A 19836-nucleotide genomic window follows, 5' to 3' on the forward strand; every position below is an offset into this window, starting at 1 on the left:
ATTTTAGAACAATTGGGATGTCATCATCAATACAGAAACATAAGCATAAACATAACTTACATTCATTATCACTAGTGATTTATATATCCTTAATCTCTCAGTGTAATGTGACTTCATATCAACACCTGTGATATAAATAAACTGAGTGGGTCAGGTTGGGAAACATGGTGAGTACATAATGTTTTCAACCCACAACAAATAAGTTTATTAACTTTATCAAACCAAACAAACCTGATTACTCGTTCCGGTTATCCTCACTTTACGTCCCTAAAACATCTAACACAAGGGACCTAATCTAAGGACTTTCATCGGGGTGACAACACATGCTTCGGGGGTTCCTCAAGAACTCATGTCAAATAAGACAACCATATGGGGGATGGAGTACTGCTGGTGAGCACAGATTTCAAATAAACACCTACAAATTGCGAGTTTGCTAGCGTTCCATTGGACTGTCTAGAATAGTCTGTGGTCGTCATCTATACTCCGCTAGATGCTTGGATCATCAATAACATCTATATCAAGGCCTCTCATTATTTTATTTGGTCACACAACAACTATTACATCTACCCATGTTTTACCCAACACATTTTGTAGATATAAAATACATATACAGTTTAAATCATTTAAAACATGCATAAAAATATTTCACCCGGTATAGACAGCAACTATTCAGACAATATGCACACATAACACATAATTTATATTAAATACTTAATATCTATGTGTAAGATGAAAGTAACTATGCACTCACCTGATAAGATGATGATTCTGAATTCAGACAACGCTTCGTTACTTCTTAAAACAATTTCCCTCGACAAAAACCTAGTATCATTACCACTAGGGTTTAGTTTAATATTCACCGAGACTAATTAATAGTCTAGCTATTATTACTATTATATAAGCGTTAAACAATACTTATATAACCCATAATAATAGCCCAAGTACTTATTATAAGTTCCTAATAACATTACTATATTAAAACATAAGCTATACTAAAGATAGGTTAGATGTAGTTCACTTACAACGATTTTTTCTCAAAACCAGGATTCACTGGAGCATCATTTCTGAACCGAAAGGCTTTTCTTCTTGGAGCTGTCAGGCGCTCCATGGCTTCCGCCTCGTGCTAGGGGGTTCCCTAGGCTTTTCGGGGAGTTTCGGGGCTTAGAGAGAGAGTATAGAGAGAGGAATGAAGGGTTAAGGTGTGAAGAATGAAGGAGAGGGGCATCTCCATTTATAAGAGGCTGTCGTCATAAATCAGAAATCGAGAAGTAGTACAAAGAGAATGATTAAAAATCATATCTCAGACGATATCTAGAATGGAGGAATATATGATCCCTTATCTAAGGACACGCGTATCTGATGTGATCAGAGTTGACAGCGGCTTTGGAAAGCTACGATTGCAGATCAGGATCTGAAGTCATACGCAGAATAGTTGTTAGACTTATCCAAGTGGGAGACTGTTGGATTAGTGTCTAAGTCCATAACTATTTTGGTATGTACTTGACCCGATGGTGCATGGTCCTTTTGGGTTGCCTTCACCAAAGCAACTTGATAGGATGAATTATGGAGAGTAAGGATTAAATATGATTTATTAATGTATTATGAGAATAATATATTAAAGGAGAAATCATATTGTTTAATTAATATTAGTCAATGATTAATTGGTAATTAGTTTTGTGACTAAAAGAGATTAATTAAACTTAAGGGACTGGAATTGTAATTATAGGATAATTGCAATTTGCGCCATGGATTGCCTTGTATCAAGGGTTGGACGAATTCTAATGGGAAACCCATAAGGAAATCGTCCATGGGCTTGATAAAAGGAGTCTATGGGTTGCTTAGGGCTTAAGCATCCAAGTTAGGGTCTCCTTGTTAGATAACCCTAATAGCCCAACTATATAAAGACCCCTTAAGGCTCAAAAACGTGGCTAAGCTTCTTGTAAGGGTTTACACACGTTTTTGGCAGCCTCCATCCTCTCTCCTCTTCATCCTCTTGCTTATGGTGTTTGTAAGCCATTAGAGGAGTGACACTTGTGACTCTAAGCCTTCCAAAGTCAATACAAGGAGGAATTGGGATTGTTGTTGCTACATAACAATCAAGGTATGATCTTAAACCTAATTACATATTAATATGATTACTTGTATGCTAGAATTAGGGTTTATAGTCTTGGATTCAAAGCATGTATAATAGAGAAACCTAGATCCGAGCATTAGGGTTTGTATGAGCACATAGGATGTCTTATGACCAAAACCCATCAGTCGTGGCCAGCTAGGTACAGCCAGGCATAGCCTGGTGCTGACATGTGGCATCACACACAGGGTGAAAATCAGCCGATTTTCAAAAAATCATAACTTTCGCATACTAGCTCCTTTTTGGAAGTTATTTATATCCACGCATAGGTAAAAATAATATCTACAACTTTCATTTTAAGTCCGTCGGCTAATTCTCGACCGGTCTTAAATTTAACAGTAGGAGGACTTTAGGTTGTTATATGACCGCGAAGAATTCGTAACTCCTTTACACGGACTCCGTTTTCGTCTGTATTTTTACCGTTGAGTTCCTATTAATGAGATCTTCAACTCTCATTTAGGTCGCGTAAGCCAAAAACCACTCGAACTAAAGTTCGAGTTTCGGGTCGTGCACTGCTAAGCCAAATCTTAGAAAAATCATAACTTCCTCATACAAAGTGAGATTTGGGCGTTCTTTTTATGGACGCTCTCAGGTTAACATATTCTATGATTATCATTTATATTACTAAGGGTAAAAGTCAATCTATCATAAATTCACTATTTACGTATTCTCGGTGTCGTGTCGGTTACGTCGCGAAACTTCGACGGGTCATAACTTCTTCGTTATAACTCGGATTTCGACGTTCTTTATATGTACGAAACCCTTGAGACATATTCTACAACTTGGTTAAGATTATTTATTATAAATAATATTTTTTCAAAAAGTCATGTTTGAACCCTATTATCTCTAAATTGACTAGCCCGAATCTACGGGCGTTACTGTGTGTGCTATGTAGTCATTCTGAGCTCTTCCCCTTGCTACCATAAATAACTGAAACCAAAATTGAAAACTATAAGCATGAATCTTAGTGAGTCTCCCCAAACTACCACATACCATACTCATATCATATAATACACATTGGGCCCCCGCCCCTTCCTCGGGCCTCACCCGACATCAGCCCAAGTCCGACATCGAGCCCCGCTCGGTATACATATCTGTTTCTATCAGTACCTGCTTGTCTCTGGGCCCCACCAACTATGTACATACAAACAATAACATATATTCATGCTAGTACATAAAAGTCATACACAACACTATAATTGCTAGCCTTAAGGCCCTGTTTATCATGGGCCCCGCCCCTACTATGCTAATAATGAGATATGGAATCCCGTACACACTCAGCTAGTGATGAGATACGGGACCCTGCCCATACTCACCTCCCTACCAGGCACATACAAGTATCACAAAGATGATAAGTATAACTAAACATGCATTCCTTCATCGGGTACCACCCGACATCGAACCGTAGTTCAGAAACATACATATAAAAATTCCTCGGGTCCCCCACCTGGCATCGGACCGAAGTCCGAAAACATACTAACATACATAAACATATAAGCTAAACCTTCCTCGGGTTTTCCCCGGCATCGGACCAAAGCCTAAAACCTATAACACATAACATATAAGCAAAACATTCATCGGGCTTGCCCCGACATACGCTAACATACATAAACGTGCCGACATCGGTGCATTCGACCCGTTCCTACAGGAGGAAAACAAACCTCACAAAGCTGACTGCAGAAATCCCACGGATAAACCTCTGGCTACTAGCTGGCAGATCCTCGAACTGCTGATCTCTTGACTTCCTGATCTACCATTGCCAAAATAACACTTAGTCCAAAACCAATAATCCTCTTTAGGGTAAAATGACAGTTTTACCCCTAATCCAACTTGGTCCATATCTAAGGCCCAAAACTATCGTATGAAAGGCCCAATACTAGGTAGACTTCCCATGCCCACTAGTGGCCTACTAATGGCCTAATTTGCTAAATTGGGCGTAACCCCTTAAATGGGCCTTGACCTAAGGCCCAAACATATCCTTGGCCCAAATATCTGACTTCTGATGGCCCATCAAGGCCCAAAAAACAAGGTCCAATGTATGGCCCAAAACACACAAAGTCCACTTTTGTTGAGTACGCGGGGCGTGCTCCTTTGTACGCTAAGCGTACAAGTGTATGACTTGTATGCTACGCATACATGAATGTACAACCGACGTATTGCTCTGTTAAGTCATTTCTCCCCTTAAGCACTTAAGACTCTATTCCAAAGGCTATAATCACAGATCTAAGTCCTCTTCATCATCTTAGTCCATAAAGTCACGGACTTGGTGACTTCCATGTCCCACATAAGCTCAAACTCTAAAAATGGTATTCTATTTCCATGAAAGTGATCTTAACCCATGCATGAACTCACTAAGACATGCAAGATGGAAAATTTCTATCTTAGGGACTCCTTTAGCACTGAGAGTGGCAACTCTAAGTCTAGGAATCATATTTGAACCATAAATCTCCATTCTTGGGACCAAAAAGGTCCAAAAACTCAACATAATAGATCTAAGCATTCAAGAGACACGTTCAAGACTTTATACCTTAAGATGATCTGGAAGGAAGCAACAATTCTGGATCTACAACTTCTCCTTTGAACCACCACCTTACTTTGCTCTTCACTTGCTTGGAATATTGGATTTACAACACCAAAATGCTCTCTAATGTCCTTCTAAGCTCCAAGAACACTCAAAGAAGGATTAAGGTTTTATGGTGGCTATCTAAGGGTGAGAGGGAGGCTGATATCTAAGGCATTATGTTCTTTATATAGTGCTTAGCCCCAAAATTAGGGTTTAGGAACTCTGAGCGTACGCTGGGTGTACACCTCCAACACCTGTGTCCACTTACTCCTCTACGCTGGGTGTACTTCCGTGCTGGCCACCTTGCATGCATGGTACCTTCTTGCCACTTTTCTCCTGTAACGCCCCGATTCCCAGGTATCATTTAAATAAGAATTTAATTGGTTTCAAGGCTTACTCGACGAGTTGGTTTCCCTACTCGCCGAGTAGCAACAGCTTTGACACGCATGTTTAGTAACCTACTCACCGAGTCCATGATGGGACTCGACGAGTAGGATTTGGCAGATGAAACCCAAAATCTTGGGGTTTTGCACCCTATTTAAAGGAGCCTCAGCCTCATTTGGCCTCTTTACAGTCTTTGAGAAGCTCAATGAAACCCTAATTCGTGTGGTACTCTTCTTGGTGTGATTTAAGCCTTGGAAAGAAGGTTGGCTAGGAGGGAAAAGCTTGAAGAGCAAAGAAGTTGAAGCAAGGAAGGTGTGGGAAGCAGAACTTACCTCAGCTAGCATCTTCTGGAGGTATCAAGTTGCAATCTTTACTTCCCTTTCCTTCTATATCTCTTTTCTTTTGGTTGAGTTTTAGGGTTTTATGGATTTTGAGTTGATATGGGGAACTATGGGCTAGATCTGAAGTTGTAACTTTAGATCTGGACCCTTCCTAAGTCGTAGAGTCATAAAGTTGCGGGTATGGGGGTGATTGAAACCCTCCTTGTGCATAAAACCCCATTAAGAGCCCTTTTAGCCATGCATACAGTAAAGTTTGCAACTTTACGTGAAAAGCATGCTCTAGAAGCTTGGATCTATAATTTGGAGCCATTGCATGGCTTAAATGAGTCTGTATGGCTTAAGGGCTGAAGGAACTCGGTGAGTCGCAAGGTTGACTCGGCGATTCGTATGAAGATGGCCTTGAACTCAACGAGTTGGATGAGTAACTCGGCGAGTCCGATGAAAATTTTCATAGACTTAACGAGTTGTATGAACAACTGGCGAGTCGGATGAGTTTTCTCCAGGATATGTATGTGTATGTATCCGTCGAGTTTCAAGAAGGAAACTCGATGGGTGGGTTAAAAGTGTGATCAAGAATCGGAGGAACTCGACGAGTCACCTCGATGACTCGGCGAGTTGGATAGTGCTTCAAGTAACTCGGTGAGTTACCGAGGGTGCTCGGCGAGTTAAGGTCAACATGGACTTTGACCTTGGCCAGGGGGTTTACTAGTGGGTTATGGAGTACCTTATAAGGTCAAGGACTTATAAGTATATTGTAATATGGTAATAGGTGGTGGAGCCTGTATCAAGTGACCCGATAATTGGAATTTATATCTTCCGAGTCAACATCTGCAAGGTGAGTTATCCTCACTATATCGATAGGTTCTAAGGCACCAAGGCCGAACCTTTTAGTTGTTATCGTTATGGTATGCTACATGTGGATATGATCCGTTAGATCAGAATCAGGATCGACTATATGTTATGTTCTTATGATCTGTAGGGATTGATATGTTAGTGACCTGCTAGGTTAGTGCTCTAGTTATGAGAGATTGCTATGTTTGGTAATCAGTGAGATAGATATGTTCGATGTTTTGTATATGCCAGTAAATGTTTGTTATGCGCACATGGTTATTTTCTTGTTACATGGGTTGAGGCGGTCCTGCTTTGTGCTGAAGGCCAACACACCCTAGGAGCCATCCGGGAAGACTGTAGGCCCAAGTGGCGGTCCAGTCATGCTGAAGGCTCGATGTAGATCCAGTTGGACTATAGGCCCTGTAAGGCGATCCAGTCAGGCCGATGGCCCAGTATGCATGTTGATTAATTGGTTATTACAGATATGGTATTATCAGTGTGGTATTGGTATTTTGGGGGTAGCTCACTAAGCCCTCGGGCTTACAGTTTTTAGTTTATTGTTTCAGGTACCTCAGGAGTTCGTGGCAAACTGAAGGCGTGACCATACCGTTCCCCATCCTTATGATTTGGCTTTTAGGACACTCTGATTGAATAATGAATTGAAAACACTTTTGTAAACAATTACTATTTGGTTTTATTTATGCTTGAAAAGTTTAAATTTTGGCGTAAAATTTTTGGATGTTACATCTCCATTAGGGACCAATATTGCCAATAACTTCAAAGTGCTATAACTTCTTCGTTTTAAGTCCGTTTCCGACGAATTTTATATCCACAAAAAGGTGGCGGGAAGCCCTACTCCTAGCCACACCCCCAAGACTAAAACCTTCTGAATAAGACCCGAGACCCATAAAAGGCTGAATCGTCACATTACGCCTATACCCTTGGCCTCCGAAGCCACAACCAAGTACTTTCAAAATCGGGTGTTACATCTTGAGTCCATTTGTTCCATATAAGCTTAATACACTAAAATATCCTAAAGATTGATGCTTTTTAGACTTGCATGTCCAATGCAAGTCTTGGACTCAACTTAGGTCAAAATAGGGGTTTTATGACCAAAACCCTATACATGGCACAAATAAACCACCAAACTTCAGATCCAAACCATGAACTACTCCAAACGTTCCAGGAATTCATAAAGTTGCAACATTTATGAATTCTTACCATCCCATCTAACAAGATCAAGAAGAAAATGTGACAAAATACAAGATCTGACACTCTATAATAAAAAAGGTGGAAACTTGAACACTTACAAGGGTCCAAAATTAATCTAGGAAGGGAGATAAGGACTCTCTAGCTGATCATTAGCTTTCTCCTTCTTGCTTCTTCCTTCAAGACCTCTCAAAATCACTCAACAAAAACTTCAACAATAGAGGAAATGAGTTTATTTTGGTTACTTGGGTCATTTTGATTCAAAAACATAGTATACATGTTTTTCGGTCCTTTCAGGTTAATAACCGAACCGAAACTCATATTACCTGAATCGAACCGGTCCCATATTAGCATAATCGGTTTCGGGTTTGGTTCCAACTTTTCTTCCAATTTAGGTTTGGAGTATTCGGATACGGTACGGTTCGTTTCGGTTCCGGCCCAAATAACATCCCTAAGAACACTAATAATATTATAGGTGTACCAAAGTTTGAACTTTTGATCTCTTGTTAGTAAGTTCACAATATATATGTGTAATGAATTCATGTTGCTTCAACTCAATTATAATTTTATTTCTGTTTTAAAATTCATAGATGATTAGTATATGTTAAACATTATTGTTCAAGGATACTATTAAGGTAATAATATAAATTTTCTTAACATAATTTTAGATGTTGTAAACACTGGACCAACTTCAACTCCTTCAAGCCATTTGACACTTTTTGGTACTAATGCAATCAATTAAATATAAAAACACCTTATCCAGCTAATAAAAAGATCAAAATTATCGAATCCATCAAGTTCTATAGGGAATCTAGATTAAGAAGGTGATGATTTGAGTACAGGAGGTTGATTAAGAAAATGATGAGGGTGATTAAATATAATCAAAAGCGGCCGCTCCGCCTCCGAGGGTAGGGCTTTTAGTCACCCTTTTAAACGGATACATAAAAATAAAATCTAAATTCTTTATCTTTTTTAAGTATTCTCTATTTTTTTTATATGGCAAACTAAAATAAATCGTTAAGGATTAATGCAAGATAATTTTCAATAGTACTTTCTTGTAAAATAATTATTATATTATTATTACATATAATAAAGTTGTACATAACAATAATGAGATTTTGATTTTATGACATATTTACTCTTACATCCTTTTGATAATGAATAACCTTTTGCTAAATAGATTTTTTTTTTTCATCCACCTTTTTTTTAAATATTTTTTATGATTGTTCACTTTATTCACTTAATAGAAAAGGTATTTTGAGTATCTATTTAAGGATCATTTTTATTATTATTTACAGTTAAAGAGAATAATACTCTTTTGGAAAGTAATTGCTTATTATAGGGTCATATTAAGACAAAGATTCCCATCATTATTGTTGAAACTTCTATTAATAATTATATAATATATATCCGGTCTTGCGAAAGAGGTCGAAAGTTTAATTTACGATTCCGATGTGGATATAAGTGGAATAATTTAGAAGTGGATTAATATATATTTGCCGTTTAAAAAAACAATTAAAAACAATAAAAAGTTATTTCTCTATGATAATTTTGTCAAAAAAAATTGCATATATTTTGAAAGTTACGAAATTCCTATCTTTGGGAAGAATACAATAGAATTATAAGGGGAAGATATATGTTTGTCAAGAAACTAGTTACACGGTCCAACTGCATTTTAATATATGTATTATTAGACTATATTCAACCATATTTTACAGCACTGAATTGATATAATAATCTTTTCAAATTAACTTTATACCCAGATTTGTGTTTTAAACTTTTAGTACTAAAATAATAATAATAATAATAAAATTACAAATTTATTACAATGGATTTTTTTTTTCTTAAGAAACCACTTTAACAAGAACTACTAGATTAATGTATAGTATGAGTTAGATAAGTTCTTATCCATATTGTAGTATATTTATTGATACTGTTAAACCGTATGGGTCCTTCCCATGATGATTTTGGAACGAGACCTAAACTTTAGATTTGAGTGTCCAATAACACTAATGTGCCACTTTAAAATATCAACGTAATCATTGGATCAAACTATGATAAGGAACTTACTTTATTTTTAAAAAATAATATATAATTTTTGTTTGTGATAATGTAATTTCAAAAAGTGTAATTAAACGTATTTCGAGAATTACCGTAAAGTTAAATAAAATTCATATTTTTGTATCATAAAATAGGTTTGCAATGCACATATATAATATTTGTAATATTTATAGGTAATTAATCATTTTAAGTTTTATGTTGGTGATTTTAATGTTATTAACATATTTTAATGTAGTTATTATTGTTAATGAGACAGACCGAGTTCAGTTAACTAGTCGGGTGTAGGGTGCACATTCGAAATGATAAATATGACTCGGAAATACGATGGTTCGATGGCAGCACCTTTAGGTATAGGATTCCAAGAGGTAGAGCCCTCACGATAGTTATTCTCTTAGTTACTACTATTAACCACCATTTTGCCTTATAACCACTTCTAAAAATTGCCAACTTCCAAGTATAAAATGGAAGATGTCTTTGCATGCAAATGTCAACAAGTTTATAATTAGAATTCATATTCTTCTCTTTGCAAGCAAACAATCTATCTAAAAAACACAATACACCATATATATTTTGTGTTTTATATTTGGAAGAAGCTGGAAGTTCAAATTGATTATTCTTGGATTAATCTCAAATCAGATTTCATGATACCTCAGATAATAGAGTCAAAATCACAAATTTTGAAAAGTTTATATATACAAAACAAGATCTTAAAATTATCCAAGTTATTATTAATATTCTTAGACCCGAAATCTAAAACTTATTTACCAAAGTCCGAATACTTATAGTGTAACGGTATTAAGAGTTGAAAAATATGCATGTGTTTCGTCCAAATGTTTGAGGGTATTAAATCAATGTAATTGAGATTCTATTTGAGACATGCTTACTTTCTCTCCAAACTGGAAAATCATTATTTTTTTTCCCACCTCCTTCCAATAAAAAACTGGAAAATCATTATTTTTTTTCCTTTGTTTCAACTTTCTCCTTAAAAACGACTTGCAGACACTTTGCTAATGATAAGTAAATATTTTAAGAAATTCAATTTGTCATAGAATTAAAAAAGCTTTGAAGAGTGGTCACTATGCACATCTGAAAATGATATTGTCTAACCCTTAAAAGCTCCCGCAAAACCTCGTGAGGGCCCTCGCACCCACTGTCACTGATAACTGTATGATCATCAATCTCAAGGGAAGCCAAATGAGAGTTGTGTGTTGTTTATTAGTTGGATGTCTAGTAGTTGTTATCAAAATTAAGTCCTTAAAATGAAATGTCATTCTAAAACAAAATATGGTTGTAGCTGTTGATATGAATTTTTCTAATTAGATCCATAATTTATTGAAGATTAAACTTTTATTATATTATTTTTGTTTTCATTGTTTGGTTTAATCTGCAAACTGTTTATATATCACCCCCAACACTGGTCACCTTTTAGTATATCCATATATGATCGAGATCAAAAGCTTTTATTGTCAGTGTTAGTGGTTAGTGACATTAAATTTGTGTCTTCCCTTTGCTGCTTTGGCACACTCCGGTTGTATTAATCAATTTTGGTAGTAATAACATATATAACGAAGACAAAATTATTCTGATTGGTCTAAGTCGTTCCAGTTCGACTGAGGTCTCATTATTTCATGGGCAATAGGAGATTTGTTTTCATCCAAAGAGATATCTTTGATAATTGACAAATCCAAAAATAATATTGTCATAACTTTTTCGAACGGAAGTATGATAATAGTTATTTTAAATAAAATAACAGTTGCTATTTTAATTAATAAAAACACGAGGAATTACACGTCGATATTTCTTCCAAAGTGCATTGAATTTGTTGGCCCATTGCATTAACCAATGAAAACGAATTGCGGAAAGGGAAAGCTCGGTTTTCAAACGGAAGAAAATGTTGACTAAAAAAATTAAAAAGACCAATAACATTTGATCCGACCCGACTACATCCAACCCGCTTCTTTAAGCGCCTTCTATATAAATTCCTAAAAGAGTAAAAGGGTAAGAGCGCAAAAACGCCCAAAATCAAATATTAACAAAAAAACCCCTCATCATCAACCTTTGTCTTTTGCTTAAAAAATGGATACTATTTGGCAGGAACAGAATCATGGTGGCGGCGGTTTTCAGCTGCCGGAGAGTCCTAGGAGGCCGATGGAGTTCTTGTCGAGATCATGGAGTGCTGCTGCTCTCCAGGTCTCTAAAACTCTACACTCTCCGCTCTCTCCATTGATTCCAAAATCTGGTATCAATACTGATAATACCGGTGCAAATTCTGTTGCCGCCGCGGCGGAAAACAACAACCGTTTCTCCGGTGTCGAGGCAGCGGAGGAGTCAGCTGCAGCCGCATTACTGTCTGGAAACACGTTCTCGTTTGCGTCCTCCGCCACTTCGCAGCTAGTGCTCGAACGCATCATGTCTCAGTCCGTGAGTTCTCTCTTACTGTATTTCAAACGTTTACAAATCAAACTGAGTGTTCTTATCTTGTTGTTTAAGGCGGAAATGTGTAATCAACTAGTAAACAATATAGGACATCATTTTCTGATTATGATTTCGTAAAATAATAGCGATTAATTTTTTTTTTTTTTAACGCAATTTGTGTTTATGTTGTTAAAGGATCCATTGTCATTATCATTTTATTCTGTACGTCAAAGAAAAATGTTGGTCTACTGAAATATAAATGCAACTGGACATATATGATTTCCCTGCAGTTCCCCTAAAAAACCAGTAGGAGGTGTCTAGTATTAGTTTATTTTTGAAAAACTGTTTATATTTTGGCGATTTTAATTGTTACTTTTACGTTTAAATTGTAGACAGAATGATTATAAAACTGGTTTACTAAGAAGCATTGGTATATGTTTAGAAGCTACTGTATTTTTAAGGAATTGTTGAGTAATTAATATTGATGGGGTATGTGGGGATAACAGGATATATCGCCATTAGCATCAGGGAGGCTGTCACACAGCAGTGGACCTTTAAATGCGACGTTGACGGAGGAAACCGATAGCCCTCCGATCTCCCCTTCCGATGACTACGACGATGTCGTCAAGGTAAAGAACTCCTCCAATCTTTTCTATTTACCTTCAATTTATGAAATTTAGGGCACCAAAAAAAATGTTTAAACTTAAAATAGTGTGTAGTGTGTACGAGTAAGAGTGACGACTGAGTACTTGTGTTTTCATCTGTTGGGTTACTATTTCTCAATTTAACCCTTGTCTCGGTTTTTGCTTTTTTATTTGAAAATCCAAAAATTGTTTGGAATTTCTTTTGTTAAATAGTGTAATACGGAAGACAAGACAATTATTGTGATCTGATGGTTTCTTTCCAATCTGAACAAAATTCAGAGAGTGAGGCGCCGGATGACGTGAGCCCCCCCTCCCTCTGTAAGTCTAGGTCTAGGGACCTCCGATCGCCGGCTATTGCTTTAAACTTTAACTTTCTTATCGTTACTCGACAACCCTTTTGCCCAGCTTTTCTTTTTACCTTCATGTTAACGAAAGTTACAGTTTATTTATAATTCTTGGACAATCTTTCTGATAAAGTATATACAATAGTAACAAAAAAAAAAGATTAATTATTTCTGTGAGATACTCGGATGTTGATGTTCTAGATTAATTTGTCTTTTTTGTCATTAAATTAAGTTAATTAAGACAAAAACAAGAACAATGGAAGCATATAAGATCTGGGGATTAGCAATATAGTGATTTATCTCACTTTTTTTTTTGTGTAAAAGATACATAGTAGAATACTTCACTTAAATAAACAAAGAATCTGCCTACTTTTTCTTTCTCAAGGCTGTATTCGTATAAGCTTTAATGCTTGGGGTACATGTGTATGTAAACTGTAAAGTAGTAAAGCACTAAAGCATAGATAACGCAAAGAGGAAACTTAAGCCTTTTTTGCTCTTTTTCAGAGTGTACAATTTATAATGCATGACTTGCAACTCATGTTGGATCCAAGAAAAAAGGACTGAAAACTTATCCCAATCATTAATCGGTTCTTTCCTTTTTTTTAAAGGTAAATACTAAATAGTGTAAATAGAGTAGAAATACTGAAGTAGCATGAATAATAATACCAAGAGTTAATAACTCATGCAGCGAAAGTTGTACATGGATTTAATTTTTTCTACTTTGGAAAAGACAATAACTTCTTTTAACGAATGATGAAAGACATCAAAAATGAAATATAAGAAGATTTGCGAATCTTGATTAATAAAGGCCCGAAAAGACACCAGTAATAGCCAACTGTGAGGGTCAAGTTTAGACTACCCTTCGTGTTTTTGGTGTTGGCTTTAATTTCTTTTTATAGGTTTTTATCGTTTTAGTGATAAATAAATGCAAGTACCCTTTTCCTATTTGGTGAAATCTTATTTTAGTGATGTAGTTACAGATATGTCCAAAAGTAAATTTTCAAACGATGTAATTACAGATATGCCCAAAGAGTAAATTTTCAAATGTGAATGGTGTTTTTGATTATTTGTTGAGATTAAACTGAAAAACACTTCAAGATACTTTAACTATTTTACCATTCTGTATAATATGCTTTTTTTAAGTAAATTTTTAACAGTTGATTTATAACAAGTTAATTATAATTTTACTATTCTATTTAAGATTTACATAAAACTGAAACTGTAAAAAACGATAACTTTTGCTTGACATCAAATTGTTAAAAAGATGTTACATGGAAAGATAAATTAGACAAGGGTGCATTTCTTTGGTACCATTGTATAATATCTAAATTATTATTTAACAAAATATATAAAAAAAAAATATGTATCGTAGGTCCAAATCAATGTCGATGACCACTAAATGTCTAAAATGGTAATTTAGCTTGCCTTTGGTGAAAAAGCTATATATAGCAATCTATTTGACATAGAAATTGTATTTGGGGAAAAAGTACGGTTTTACGAGCTTGAAGTACAAGTCTTTCATATAATCTTTAATTGTCTGGATTTTTAGTAATTTCACAGCTGGTAAAAAATGTGGTGAAACATGATTCTTTTTCATGCTTCTTTTATCAACAAGAATTTATTGTTCCCAAATGATTCCGCAAATAAATAAATAGATAGTCAACAATGTACAATTTTTTTATGCGATGTACGAGTTTTATAGAAGTAATTTTATGGATATGGTAAATTTTACTATAGAAAATAACCCTCTGAAATCTACGACCTACTTATTTTAACCTAGGTCACCCTCTAGCTTTGTTCTTACAGTTATCTCTGTTTATGTACTGTGGGTTATCTATCACAGTTGTCTTGTTGTCCTCTGTTTTCTCAACAGTTCTTTAAGTCACTCATGGGGTCCCTCGCCAATCGCCATTCCAAACTACAGTACAAAATGAGTTTCGAATGTCAAATCTAATTTAATACTTTCCTTTTCCATATATAATAATAAACACAACTATTCATAATACAAATTAAAATAATATAAACAGGTTTAAAAAATAAAATAATTATTTCTAAACATCAATCTCATTGCAGTATCTTCGAGCAAACAACTCGTTACAACCCCTGTTTGCCAACGCACGTAGCGGTGGTTACACAGGCGGCAGCAGCACCCCTGCCGGGAAAACAGTCGGAAGGTGGTTAAAAGAGCGGCGAGAGAAGAAAAAGGAAGAGACCAGAGCTCACAACGCGCAACTTCACGCAGCGGTTTCTGTTGCCGGCGTGGCGGCAGCTGTGGCCACCATCGCAGCTGCCACCGCCGCAGCTTCTGCCTCCAGGAAAGATGAGCAAATGGCGAAAACAGACATGGCGGTGGCCTCTGCCGCCACCTTGGTTGCTGCCCAATGCGTGGAGGCCGCCGAAGCCATGGGAGCTGAACGTGAACATCTTATCGCGGCTGTTAATTCCGCTGTTAATGTCAAGTCCCATGGTGATATATTAACCCTCACTGCCGCAGCTGCCACAGGTAAACAAACAATCCTCTCACACTGACAGTGTCAGTTTAATGGATGTCAAACACAATACAATTTGTCAGTGTGAGTTTTAGTTGTAATGTACAAACCGCTAAGGAATTGAAAACTTGTGTATTTGTAGCTTTACGTGGTGCGGCGACTTTGAAGGCACGTGCGTTGAAGGAAGTATGGAATATAGCAGCGGTTATTCCGGTTGATAGAGGAGTGAAAGAAAGCAAAAGCCATGGAAAGAGTAGTGGATACTGTGAAGAGCTTCTTCCGGAAGAAAATTTTCTAGGCATTTGTAACCAAGAACTTCTTGCTCGTGGTAGCGAGCTTCTTAAACGTACACGTAATGGTAATAATTGAAAACTGTCTTTACACATGTCAAATTATATATGTGTTTTTCCATGAATTTTAAATAAATCATTAATGTATTAACAAATTTTAATGTAGGTGATCTTCATTGGAAAATTGTATCTGTTTATATCCATCGAACGGGTGAAGTAATGCTAAAGATGAAGAGCAAACACGTTGGCTCTACGATCACGAAAAAGAAGAAAAGTAAGTGATTTTAACTTTTCTGGATAACTGATATTTATGAATAGAGGGAAAAAATAAATGTTTCAAGTTTGTAAAAGGTAATTAGGGGTGAAAAAGGAAAGTATGCTTACTTTCATTTATTTAGTTTACAACATTGTAGTTTAAAAAATCTGAGTAATTATATCAATGGTTGTTTCTTTTTACTTAATAGAGAAAGAATTACTCTTAGTGTATTGAGACACCAACCCTTTACCTATTTGTCCAATTTCTTTCCACCAAACCCATCTAATGTTAAAATTGTTTGTTGGGATGCAAAGGTATACATTTATGTAGTCTAGAAAAGAAACAGATTTGTATGTATACGAATATCCAGTTTAGCCATACATGACTTAATAGGGAATAAAAAAGAAACAAGAAACTTATTACTGATTTTGTGATGTGTGAAATCTCGTAGATGTTGTTTTGGAGGTTTGCAAAAACATGCCAGCGTGGCCAGGGAGGCACCTATTTGAAGGCAGTGAGCAACGGCGTTACTTTGGGCTGAGGACAACCATTCGTGGAGTAGTGGAGTTTGAGTGCAGGAACCAAAGAGAATACGACATGTGGACTCAGGGTGTGTCACGTCTTTTGTCAATTGTGGCTGAAAAGAAGCTCTCTCGACGGCCATAAGGTTTAAGCCTTTGAGGTTAGTTAGGGACACTGTCCTACTACTTAGTTTTGCTGCTTTGGACGACAAACATTGTAAAGGTCTATGTGTGTGGAATGGAATGGCTGCAAGGTTTAGGGAGTTTGTAATGATAGTTATAGGCTTATCTGATAGGGGTGTGTAATGAATTTAATGATATACGTTTGGTTGGTGTTGGTAGTTGATAGTTATCGATACATTTTCATAAACCAAACATACATTGGCCTTGGGCCCTTGGCTACAATATATATATATATATATATATTATAATATTCTATTCCTCCTATTACAATGAAGCAAGTCTTTTTCAACAAGTTCATACCAAATGTGTATGTACTTTATCTATCAACGGCTCTGAGTATAGTAAGCAAGGAAAGGAAAAGATTGATGATGTCGAGGTACAAAGCCACAGCAGCCCAGATATATTCATCATATGAGTATCGTTTAATCAAATTATCGGTGTCATATACTATGTAACCACAAAAGACTATAGCAGAAACACCTGCATATATCATCACTCCAATCTTTCCCATTGGGAAAAATATCTGCATAATAATTAATGGTAAACCATGTTTTTAATTAGAAGTAAAACCCAAAAGTGTGTACGTTTAACATGAGGGGGAGGGAGGAGTTACAGACCTGAATGATGGAGAATACGATAAGCACCATAAGAGCACCAAATAAGAAAGGACCCAAGAAATTGAAGTCGGATCCTCTCTTTGCCGCCCAAAATGTGAATAAAGTTAGACTCACAACCACCACAGCTGTTAGAATCACTGATTCCAGAATAACCTTCCCTGCAATTGTTTCACATGATTTTGAGTGTATGTGTATCTACTACAACATATCAACTGGTAAAAAGAAATTCAAGTGTTTGATTTCAACTCACCGCTAGTGAAAGCACATGACAAGCCGATACCAAAAGCAAGGGCGATGGTGAAGATCCCTAGCAGCACATAATTCACAGGATGCCGCTGATAATAGCAAGACAAAGGACACAGAGCTGCACAACACAGCAACGCAAAACTCTTCAATCGATTACTCCAAAAATCAAATGAAAACAAAAAGTGAAGTAATTAAACCACTTTGCTTTGAACTTACTTATGAAAGGAGTAATTATGATAAGAATGTAACAAGCGAATCCTCCTCTCGTGGTAGTGAGGAAAGTGACGATCGGATGATAAGAGACGACAATAGCACCAACAACGGCTGTAAGGAGTAGTTGTATGGCGACAATCGAGTATATCTTGCGGATGAAAGACCACCGGAGATCCGGTGACTCCACCATCGTCGGATACAACGGTTCACTTGACCCTGACTCCACGTCGGTTTCGGTTTTCCCGAAAGTTCGGTTCCACATCTTGAGCAACTGCGTATCAAATTTCTTCAGTTTGATTCAAAATCACAACATAAAATGAGCAGTTCCTGTTTCAAATGTACTGAAATAAAGACGAAGACTGGAAGGGAAGGGGTAGGTACGATTTGCGAAGAAGGCTTCTGAAATGGAGCTAGAAGTTTCTGGCTGCTCGAATGGCCGCCTCAAGTCAAGTACGACGCAATTAAAATTGAAAATTATAAGATTATGTTACAAATTTGGTCCTTGTTTACTATTTTTTGTTAGTGTAGGTTTAAAAAGAATAATTTTTTTATATAATTTTTGTTTTATTTAAATGTCTTGTATGACGAAGGTTCTAAAAATCTCATCATGGCGCGCCACGACTCTAAGGTTTGCACCGCCGTCAAACATTACCAGAACACTGCCTTAACTCATATATGTGTATAAAAATGAATAATAGTTGAAAATACATATAAAAATATCAATTATATAAAAAATTGTTGCCTTAAGTCACGCCTTACAAACGTCATGATTCGCCAAGGTTCGGAAAAACTTGAGAAGTCACGTCTTACGCTATTTAAAACCTTGTGTATGACTATTTATCTCTTGTTTAACTTCTTTTATGGATTTTTATTATTTTATTCCATGTGATATATATATATATATATATATATATATATATATATATATATATATATATATATATATATATATATATATATATTCAAGATCAAATAAGAAGAAAAAATTTTAATAGGAAGATAAGATGTTTTTTTTTCTACATATTTTTTTAGCGAACAAACAAAATGAATCATCACATGATTTATTTGTAAGATGATTCACAAGAAAAAATTCTCTCAAAAAAATATGTTAATGATTCATTTATACATTGAATTTGTTGTTATTCACTAAAATTATCATAAAAATGAATATTTTCTTAATTTACTTAAAAATAAATCATGAAGATGTTTTTTTGAAATTTTTTTTCTTGTGAATCATCTTACAAATAAATCATCTGGTGATTCATTTATTTTGTTCGTAAAAAAAATATGTACAAAAGAAACTTCTTACCTTCCTACAAAAAAAAATTCTTACCGGATATATATATATATATATATATATATATATATATATATATATATATATATATATATATATATATATATAACTCTAATAAAAATCCTAAAAATCATAAAAATGCATAAAAATACTTAGATATCACAAATCTTTTTATTTATTTTTTTATGAAAAAATCGCAGGTTTTTAAATAAATTCGCTGATTTTTTTTGAATTTTAAAAAAATTTTCTTTTATAAAAAAATTGATTTTTTATTTTTTTTTCAGCGAATTTATTAAAAAAACCTATGGTTTTTTTATAAGAAAAATTTTATAATCTCTAAGTTTTTTTTTTTTATGTATTTTATGATTTATAGGTTTTTTTTTGTTTTCCAAATAACAATTCCCTATATATATATATATATATATATATATATATATATATATATATATATATATATATATATATATATATATATATATATATATATATATATATATATATATATATATATATATTGTTATTGTTAGGTAATGACATTTTATTTTTGATTCCTTTTTTGTTTATATTTAACCAAAAAAGATAAAATGCACCTTATTCTCTATTTTTTTTTTATTACAACTTGGTTAGTTTTAGGTAATGATGGAGTAAAGCTAGTGAATACTTAGTTCAAAAATATCTATAGGTTGCGAGTCTGTCAGCGTTCCATTAAACTGTCAAGAATAGTTTATGATCGTCATTTATACTCCGCTAGATGACTAAATTAGCTTAAACATCGAGACCTAGCATCATTTATTTCATCAT

At 35.2% G+C, this 19836-nt stretch overlaps 2 protein-coding genes across 2 annotated transcripts; one reads left to right on the forward strand and one right to left on the reverse strand.

The window, feature by feature from the left end:
- The first annotated feature begins 11508 nt into the window (after window positions 1-11508).
- FKD1 (FORKED 1) lies at window positions 11509-16926 on the forward strand. Its single transcript, XM_078970478.1, has 6 exons — window positions 11509-11941; window positions 12442-12564; window positions 14997-15426; window positions 15555-15770; window positions 15869-15976; window positions 16410-16926. The coding sequence occupies exons 1-6, from the start codon at window positions 11597-11599 to the stop codon at window positions 16622-16624; spliced, it is 1437 nt and encodes a 478-aa protein (XP_078826604.1). The 5' UTR covers window positions 11509-11596; the 3' UTR covers window positions 16625-16926.
- LOC145011747 (protein LIFEGUARD 2-like) lies at window positions 16815-18190 on the reverse strand. Its single transcript, XM_078970479.1, has 4 exons — window positions 17742-18190; window positions 17530-17643; window positions 17280-17437; window positions 16815-17185 (listed from the first exon to the last, which is right to left on the reverse strand). Exons 1-4 carry the CDS (start codon window positions 17998-18000, stop codon window positions 16979-16981), a joined length of 738 nt encoding a protein of 245 aa, XP_078826605.1. The 5' UTR covers window positions 18001-18190; the 3' UTR covers window positions 16815-16978.
- Window positions 18191-19836: the final 1646 nt, after the last annotated feature.

The sequence above is a fragment of the Lactuca saligna genome, chromosome 8 (genome assembly GCF_052625555.1).
Source record: "Lactuca saligna cultivar CGN05327 chromosome 8, ASM5262555v1, whole genome shotgun sequence".
Classification (NCBI taxonomy): domain Eukaryota; kingdom Viridiplantae; phylum Streptophyta; class Magnoliopsida; order Asterales; family Asteraceae; genus Lactuca; species Lactuca saligna.

Excerpts from the sequence above, each read along its gene's own strand:
- FKD1 (XM_078970478.1), top strand. The coding sequence starts at position 11,597 with ATGGATACTATTTGGCAGGAACAGAATCATGGTGGCGGCGGTTTTCAG. Across the intron at positions 12,565-14,996 it reads ACTACGACGATGTCGTCAAG|TATCTTCGAGCAAACAACTC; the intron begins GTAAAGAACTCC and ends ATCTCATTGCAG. Across the intron at positions 15,427-15,554 it reads CACTGCCGCAGCTGCCACAG|CTTTACGTGGTGCGGCGACT; the intron begins GTAAACAAACAA and ends GTGTATTTGTAG.
- LOC145011747 (XM_078970479.1), bottom strand. The coding sequence starts at position 18,000 with ATGTGGAACCGAACTTTCGGGAAAACCGAAACCGACGTGGAGTCAGGG. Across the intron at positions 17,644-17,741 it reads CATAATTACTCCTTTCATAA|CTCTGTGTCCTTTGTCTTGC; the intron begins GTAAGTTCAAAG and ends TGTGTTGTGCAG. Across the intron at positions 17,438-17,529 it reads GTCATGTGCTTTCACTAGCG|GGAAGGTTATTCTGGAATCA; the intron begins GTGAGTTGAAAT and ends AAACAATTGCAG.